The 9,048-nt window shown below is 56.5% G+C and overlaps 1 protein-coding gene across 1 annotated transcript in view; it reads right to left on the bottom strand.

Moving 5' to 3' along the window:
• LOC104529378 (transmembrane protein 132E-like) overlaps positions 1 to 9,048 on the bottom strand; it is a gene marked incomplete at its 5' end in the record, with an annotated part of 11,611 nt that overhangs the window by 1,688 nt on the left and 875 nt on the right. Inside the window, 8 exon segments of the mRNA XM_029086403.1 lie at positions 1 to 143; positions 224 to 370; positions 372 to 519; positions 1,140 to 1,345; positions 5,071 to 5,214; positions 5,455 to 5,647; positions 8,163 to 8,332; positions 8,758 to 8,771. The exon segment at positions 1 to 143 is cut by the window's left edge and continues 8 nt beyond it. Of these exon segments, the coding sequence (XP_028942236.1) occupies positions 1 to 143; positions 224 to 370; positions 372 to 519; positions 1,140 to 1,345; positions 5,071 to 5,214; positions 5,455 to 5,647; positions 8,163 to 8,332; positions 8,758 to 8,771 (1,165 nt within the window).

The raw sequence follows: 9,048 nt of genomic DNA on the forward strand, positions 1-9,048 counted from the left end.
GTGTGGCTGTTGCCAGGGCTGGGGTGGAGGGACAGCAAGAGGCTGGAGACCACCTGGGCCTTCAGATCTGTGATGCTGACCTTCTCCTCTGCCACCGTCACCAGCGTCTCGCCCAACACCGCCTCCATGAGCGGGGACACAACCTGGAGGGGATGAGGGTGCCCGTCACCACCTGCCACCCCCAGCAAAGCTGTCAGAGATGGGGAAAAGCAGCTGGGGGTACCTTGAAGAGCGTGGTGCCTGGCTCCCTCCCGGCCAGCGTGAAGCTGTCCACCATGTGGGCCACCCGTGGGTCATCCACACGCATGAAGTCGCTGACCAGGTCGGTGACCTCCACCAGCCAGTCGGGTCCCAGCATGGTGACCACCTGCCATGTGCCCTCCCTGCCCTGTGCCCTCCGCCGCCGTGGTGTGGAACTGGGTGAAGACCTGCAGTGTGGCGTGCTGGTACTGCAGGGCACAGCCCCGGCTCTGCTTCCTCTCCTCTTCCTCCTCCTCGTGCTCGCTGTCCCGCACTGACCTGCAGGATGGGGCAATGGGTGGGCAGTGCTACCAAGTTCTCTGCTGCTGCAGCTCTTCAGCCCCCACAGGAAAGGAGAGGGGTGGCCAGGCAGAGAGAAGTGCACAGTCACCAAAAAAATGGTAGTTCCTGGCCAAAAGATGCCTGCTGTCCATGAGGTCTCTGAGGGCTTTAGCAGCACATGGTAACATGGTCACCAGCATCTCTGCTGCCAGAGATACTGAGAGGACAGGACCAGTTGAGAGGACAGGACAAGATATCTCAGGTTAGGATGGACACCTGGAGGTCTCTAGACCTCAAAGCAGGGCTAACTTTGGAGCTTGGCTGATCCTGGCCTCATCCAAGGAAGTTTTGACCATTGCCAAGGACGGATGTTCCCCACCAGCCCCAGGATTTAACCAACTTCATTGTGAAATTTTCCTCCTTCCATACAAATGTACAACCTGTATCCACGATCTCTCACCTTTTCACTGAGGACCCCTGAGATGACTCTAGTTCCATCATTTTTAAAACCCCCTCATGAAGGATCAGAACCAGGCAGTTAGACCACTACCAACACCTTCACCTTGCCTTCTCCAAGGCTGGACACACCCCAAGCACAGTGGCTCCACAGCACCCACCTCCTGTCTGGCAGGATGGGCACTCTCCAGCCCTTCACTTGGCTCAGCCGGGTGTCCGACAGCTCGATGTGCAGTGGCAGTTTGGGCACCCACACTGTCATCTCCAGCGGGGCAGAGAGGTGCTCGTAGGTGAAGGTGACCCGGGCGCTCATGGAGCCCTGTGACTCCTTCCCACTGACAAAGACGTAGTCACAGCTGCTGGAGACCTGGGGGAGAAGGGAGGATGAGGAGCTTGTAAGGATCCCACAGACACACCAGTGATCCTAGCAGGAGGCTGCCCAGAAGATATGAGGTCCTGGAGAAGCAGAACTTCTCCCCGTGCATACCTGGTCAAAGGTGGCCCCAGGAGCAGCGATGCTCTCTCCTCCTCAAGATCCCTGCTCAGAGGTGTGGACCCACACACACCATGGCTATAATCATTTCCTCCTGACCCAGCTCCTCTGCCAGCCCTTGCAGGCACCTTCATTTGATGCTTCAGCTTCTTTGACCCCTGCACTGAATTGTACCTCGTTACTGTGCTCAAGGTACCCATGTGTCCTTCACAGAGGTTACAAACTGCTCATCCTGGACATGTGCCCCAAAATCTCCTCCACCCACACCCAGAGGGCACAGGCAGCGAGCACAGACCAGCCACATGCCCCTGTGCAGGTACCCACCACTGCTGTGTCCCTGTCCCTCCTGCTAATCCCAGGAAGAGCTTCCTGGAGTCCATCTGAATCCTAATGTTCATCTCTCTCTCTCTCTCTTTCTCTTTTAATTCCTATTTATGCAAATGCCATTAGTTAAATTTGTTATAAAACAAACACATCCTGCGGGGGCCACTTATTACTGACCGATCTGAGCCAATTAAGGAGCTAAGAGGATGCCACTGCAGCATCACCTGCGTTTCAGCTTAGGCCATCAGAGTCAACAGCACCTTCTCCCAGCAAGGAAACAACCAAGCTGGGGGGCCCAACCCTGCCCCCCCCACCCTTCCCTCCCTCACACACACCATCAGGAATTGCTTCCTTGTGGGGGGAAAAATAGAACCGGTTTGTTCAGCCAGCAGCACAGTCACTCTCAGACGCACCAAGCACCTCAACAGCACAGAAGGGCTTATTTCCAACAAGCTGCTCTCCCAGGTGGATTCTCTGATGGCTGATAAGGGGTTGAGTCCACACTGCACAGTAGCTGACGGTGGAGGTGATAGCATCACTGTTTCTCTCCCCACCTTACCTTTGAAAGACCTGTGGTCATGCAGCTGCAGGGATTTTGCATTTCCAAGCCCACGAGCAGAGCATGACATTTCCCAGAGTTTCAGGTGTAGGAGGCCATCACACAGTGCCCATGGTCCCTGGGGCTGGTGGAGGGGACAGAGCCCAGGACCTGGGCTCCTTGGGAAGTCCCCATTCCCCAGGCACAGGAGGGAAGTGCAATGCAGGAGGGTTTGTTCCTTGTCTTCCTATAAGCACATCTGAGAAGACAATCTCATCTCTGGCAGGGTGGTGTCTGAATTAAGATGAGCCCCTGGGTGAAGGAGCTCTGGATGTTGTGCTGCTTATCATAATAAACACAATGGGCTGCTGCCTGCGGAACCTTAGTGAATAAATCCCCCCAGCACCTTCTTCTGGGGACCCCTTGCTTTGCAACTGGGGGGGATTAAAACTATGACAACAAAAAAATCCCAGCACGTCAGGCATGCACTGATGATGGAGTGACTGCAGAGCAGCTTTCAAATGAAGTGCATGCTTGTTCTGAGAAACTTCCCGGATCTGCAGCAAGGAGTCGGGAAGTGAGAGGCTGGGGTTTGCCTGGGCTCCGAGCCAAGGCACCACGGCTCCGCTTCTGCGGCCAGGAGCTCCCCCCTTGGCACGGCCTCAAGCATGGGATCAAAGGGACACGTCTTCTCTAAGAACCTCAGAAGAGCCACCATGGCTGGTGGGACCCCATGCTGGCCAGACAGAGGTGCTGGCAGTGGCTGTGGGTGACCAGAGTCCCCAAGGCTGCAGCCCCATGGAGCTGACATGCTCCTGGTGAGTCCTCAAGTGGATGTGGATGGTGGGTTCTATGAAAGATTCACACAGTAGGTGAGGTTCAGCTTCTTCCATTTAGCATCACTGGCAGCAGAGGTAGCCCTTCCACTCCCTGGGTGTCCCTCAACATGTACATAGACCTCAAGGCCATAACACAGGCAGGGAAGGGGATTATTTCTATACTACCTTGAGTGGTGAGGTCCTCCTCTCTGGGTTGAGCACGGGTAGTCACCCTTTGTCACTGCAGAAGAGGATGAGGGTGATAACTCCCACCCGTGCTCTCCTATCATCCTTCATGGGTGGCCCTGGCACCTTCACAGCTGTGTCCACCAGATCCAGGTTATTTCTCCTCCACGTTACTACACACAAGAGCAACCATCACCGAGCCACAAGCAGCGTGGGGAGAAGCAGCTCCCCAGCCCTCCTTCACGTTAAATTATTTACAGTAACGGATAGCACATCCCACTATGTAAGCTTTGATTTATGTAGCAGGTTTATAGCCCTGACACCGTAATCACACTCCCCAATCTCAGCAGGTAACTGAGAGCTCCCTCAGAAACGAAGCTCCAGCATAAACACAAAATAACTCAGCAAGAAATTGCACGGGGCTCCGAGCGGCGAGCGGGATGCGAGTCGGGGCCAGAGGGCTGCTCCATGCATTATTCATCCCAGCTTGTGTGCATGTGTCTGCTCCCCCCAGGTCTGGGGACAGCGTGTAAATAGATTTATGAGTAGAAAGGCAGCACATTAAACAGTTTAAGTGTCTTGGAGTCCATCCTGAAGTGTATCATTGCTCCAGTGTTTTATCACACTGCGGAGGACCCATCTCCATAAATTAGACCCGGCGCTGTACACCACACAGATCTGAGTTTTAGTCAAGAACTTGGGTAAACAGTTTGTGACCCTGGTTGGCTGTCACTCACCCGTGGGCCACCAGGAAGAGCAAGTCCCAACAGCGCGGGGGCGCAGGGCAGTGAGACCAGGGCTCTGTCCGTCACCCCTGGCTCGGCTGGGAGAGCAGTTGGTGGCAAAGAAGCAGAGAAGGGGCTATTGTCCCCCAACCTGGGGGACACAGGAGAGCCCAGACCCCCATCATGGCTCCTCGCCTCTTCCCAATGCAGTGGGGACATGGAGAGGGTGGGCGGGCTGGGAGTGTGCAGGGAGAGGGGTGGGAGGTGTTTGGGAGAAGGTGACAACATCTAGGGATGGAAATGGCAATAGAATAACACGGTGGGTGGACAGATGGATCGATAGAGTGATAGAAAAATGTATATGGATGGATGGGTCTGGTGACAGAGGAATCAGGGCTGGATTTGAGGACAGGCTGCTGCCTCGGTGGCTGGGGTGGACATGTGAGCTGCAGTAGTGCACCTTTCACATTCGCCTCATCAGCATCTCTCCCTCAGCCCATTTTGCTCTTCTCCCTCAGCCCCAATTAGGGAAAATAGGGGACATCATCCCCCAGTGCCCAGCTCATTTCCTCACACCTCACTGGGACCAGCCCTCAGCTCCAGCCTGAGCTCAGCCCCAGCAGCCACTCCAAAGAGGAGATAAATGTCACCCGGAGGCAGGAGTGAAGCCGCTGATGGGGATGTGCAGCTCACATTGCCAGGTGACAACATTTCACCTTATCAGCACTAAGTACCCAGATAACCCATAGTTATTGCTGCTGCCTGGTGCAGCACCAGAGCATCCCACAGCCTCACCAGGGACAGTGACAAAGTGTCTTGTCCTTCTCCTGACAGATCCCAGGGAGAAGCACATGTGGACTGAAGCCAGAGGGGATGATGCTTGGGATGGGGTGGGCTTTGCATGGCATAATCAGCTCAGCCACCAGCCCCAGCTCATCCAGCTCCAGCCTGTGCTGCTATTGGGGTCAGCACTCACTAGGGTCACAAGAGCCCCCTCCCAATACCCACCTTGATGATGTCTTCGTTGTTGGACTTGCACTCAACCATGGCTGAGACATCCACAATGACGCCGCTCAGCTCAATGGCGATGACCTTCACGGGAATGGCCACCGTCCGCCCAGTCAGGATGGCTGTGTTGATGATTTCCGTGTCCTGGGGATGGTGTGCAAAGGGGACCATCATGTTAGAGGGCAGCCTGGCCCCCAAGGGCCAGATCCTGGCCAGCCCAGACCTGGGACAGAGAAGGACTCATGGGTGAGTGGGTGGGTGGATGTATAGGTGCTACAGGGCAGTTAGGCTGGTGGGAGATCCCTCAGGAGGGCCCAACCCATCCTCAACATCAAACCAGATAAGCTAAGCAGAGGGCAGGGACACAACTCCAAACTTGCTCACCATGGCCAGGGGCACGATGGCCCGGATGTCCCTCTGGATGACTGTCAGCTCTGTCACCACCTTCTCCAGGTCGGGTGGGGGGTTGCGGCCCCTGTAGTCAATGTGCCACATGATGCGGCGTGTCACCGACTGGCTGGTGAAGTTCTCCATCTCAAAATCCAGTTGCATGATCTCAGAGGAGGAGTCCCCATCCCTGGGGAGGGGGACACCGTGAGCTGGGTGCCCTGGGTCCCGCAGACACCCCAGGATCAGCACCAGGCAGTCCCCTCTAGTGACACAGAGCATCCCCGGCAGGTCCCTTCTCAGGGTCCCCCCACCTCCCAGAAGGACTGTGCTGCAGGTGCCACCACGATGCTCCTAAACACAGCAGCCCTCATCCCCTGCTCTGGGGGGGCTGCTCTGATAGGAACCTGCAGTTTCCCATGGGAATCTTCTCACTGGGAGAGAGAAACACGTTTCACTGTGTTGGCAGTGGGCATCTCCCAGTGGGAGACAAACCTCGGCAGCTCAAGCAGGTGCTCTCCCAAGGCTGTGGGTGATATATTATCACAGGGTGAATGTGTGGCCATATCCCCAAGGGACAGCGAGTGGCTCGTCTCCCCGGCTCCATCTTCCCGGCAGCATGGATGGATTTACCACCCTGGGCTGCTCCCATCTGCACACTCATCTCCCACAGGTCAAACCCCAAGTGTCCCACACCCAGGAGGGCAGCGCACTTGGGGACGGCAAATAAGTCCCTATACAAGAGCCCAGCCCAAGCTGTTGACTTTACAGCCCCTTCCAAGGAGATCACATGGGGAAACTGAGGCACGGGAGAAAGCAGCTCAACCACAGAGAGCAGATGGGACAACACTGAGCTGGGACTGGGGGCAGGGCTGTCCCCCAGCCTGTACAGGCAGCTGTGGGGACACACATGGCAGATGGGCAGGGGTGGGGGATGTAGACAGGACCGGCAGAGGATAACAGCCCCGAAACCATCAGCTCATCAAAACCCCACGCAGTTAACGTGGCTGCTGAGGACAGCAGGACCCGGAGCAAACAGGGAGTGAACCCTGGGGCATCCTGAGATGCCCACTGCCAAATCCAGAGAGCCAAGCTCAGGGGTGAGCCAGAGCTGCAGCCTCATGCCAGATGTGGTTCAGTGATGGGACTCCTCACCATGGGGTGTCCCAGGAGCCCTGCCAGGGGCCAGCCACCATCTTCTGCCCTCCCCAAGTATCATCTGCTCTCAGCCACAGCAGAGACAAGAGCCAGGCTGCCCAGATTTGAGAATAACTTAGGGGTTATTAGGGGAATAGCTTATTTGCAGCTGCTGGGGTGCAAAACACCCAAAATTAGCCATTACCAGCCCAAAGCTCAGAGCTCTCACCCCTCCTGGCACAGCCCATGCTGCCAAAAGCCCCTAGAGCTGCGGTGAAACAAACTCCGGCTGCAGAGCCCGGAGGGCAACACGGCTTTGAGTCATTCATACTTCCCATTCCGTTAATATTTGATGGAGTTGTTTGTCTAAAAGGTGATTGTAATCACTTTAAATTCATCCTCCGTCTCTAACCTTTCCAGGCTGATTTGAAGCGGCGGCAGCAGCCGGGGAGAGGGGGAAGGGGGAAAGGAGAGGAGGTTGCCAGTGGGTCTGGCAGGCGCAGGCAGGTGTGCTGGGGTGGTTGGGCAGAGGATGGGGGGGCTTGTGACCTTGGGGACACTCCGATGTCAGCTGTGGGATGTTGGGGTCACAGTGGTGTGGGGTAAAGGAAAACCCACCCTCTGGGTAAGTGCTTTGGAGGGGTTTTCTGCAGAGAGGTTTTGAGCTCACATTCAAAGCAGTCATAGCTGAGGATGTCCTGAGCTTATGGACATGGACCTACTGGAGCGAGTCCAGAGGAGGCCACAAGGATGATCTGAGGGCTGAAGCACCTCTGCTGTGAGGACAGGCTGAGAGAGTTGGGGCTGCTCAGCCTGGAGAACAGAAGGCTCTGGGAAGACCCATCCAACAACCATCCATCCATCACCTTAGGGTCCAAACGGGACCTTGGCTGGGGACTGCTCCCCTTCCTTCCCAGAGGAGACACCAGGATAGTCAGCAAAGAGCTGCCTGTCATGGTATTAAAATTTCCTAAAAAACCTAAAATACTTCCACCCCAAACAGGGGGATACTCCACAGCTTCACCATTCTGCCCCAAAACCCACCATGTGTGCCCAACAGCATCCGACATGGACAGGTGATCCCAGCTCAGAGCCTGGGATGCAGCTGCAAAATAGTACCGAGGACTTAGGAGCACATTGCTTGATCCCCAGCTTGGTTGTCTGTGTCGACCCAGAGCAGATCCCACCTGAAGGGCAGCTGCCTGCCTGACCACAAACCTGCCCACCTCAGGCCATGAAACCCACCTTCACCTGCCCTTTAGCCAACTGCACGGTGCCAGCCGAGGACGAAAACCACACACAAAATTCCTGCATCAGTGGGGGATCTACCTTGACCTCAGCTAGGCTGAGGGTTTGACCCCAAAACTGCTCATCCCCCACTTTGATGTCTCCAAGTCCCACGGTCTGGGCTCTGCACTACCATGCCTCAGTTTCCCCTGCCAGTACCCATGGGGCACTGCAGCCAACCAGGCACGCAGCGTGGGAGAAAAAGAACCACTCGGGGCCAAAACCCAGCGATTTCCTCAATGCTCCCAGTGCTGAGTGGGGCAGAGTGGGAGGTCTCTCACCTGGGCCCAGCGCCGTCCACCCTGGTCACATCGACAGTGGCAGTGGAGTGCTTGCCACCCGTCAGCAGTTCCGAGCTCACCAGCCACTGCCCGCTCCTTGACTTGGTGCTGAGCAGGTTGACACCTTTCTTGGCTTTCACCCTGTGGAGAGCGATGGTCAGGGCTGGACCCTCACCCCCAAGCACCCCTAGACCCCACCCAGTGTTGTCCCCCAGGACAGCAACACCTCTGTGGGGATGGATATCCCTGGGTAGAAGGACAGGAGAGCCTCAGCTGCCATGCCCCCTGTGCCAGAGGCTCACTGGGGGTCCAGTGGCCACAGGGACACTTGTAAATGCCCTTCGAAGAGATGTGGCTGGGGCTCATCCCCCCTGTCCTTAGGGACGTGCAGCAAGGGGGGGTGCCCCCATACCAGGGTGCTCAGCACTTCCCACCCATCTCCCAAGACCCAGCGCAGCTCCCACCCAGGCACTAGGGCAGGACAGGGGGGACGTGGGGAACCCCTGCAGCAGCCCCACGGCCACATCACACCTCGTCCTCAAAGTGGCCGTGAACAAACCCATATCTGCTGGTGGGGCCTTAATCCCAGTGCAACTGGGAGCACTGGGAGGACAAAGGCAGCAGTCCATAGTGGTGATGCAGAGATGGAAACCCTGGAGGAACCACATTTCGTTTCCCCCCAACGAGCTCCCACTGCAGTGCTCCAAAATGTTGAAAACCAAGTGCTGGTGGCTCCTCTGGTCCCCAAAGCTCTGCCAGACCCAGTTCAGCACCCAGCAGATCCCATAAATGCAACACACCCTCCTCATCCTCTCCCTCCTGCCCACAGCTCAGCTGAAACAACCACCCACTCGAAAGGCAGCTGCTCCCAGGGTGGGGTCAGCCC

This window comes from Antrostomus carolinensis, unplaced genomic scaffold (assembly GCF_000700745.2).
Source record: "Antrostomus carolinensis isolate BGI_N321 unplaced genomic scaffold, ASM70074v2 scaffold32358, whole genome shotgun sequence".
NCBI classification, from domain to species: Eukaryota; Metazoa; Chordata; class Aves; order Caprimulgiformes; family Caprimulgidae; genus Antrostomus; species Antrostomus carolinensis.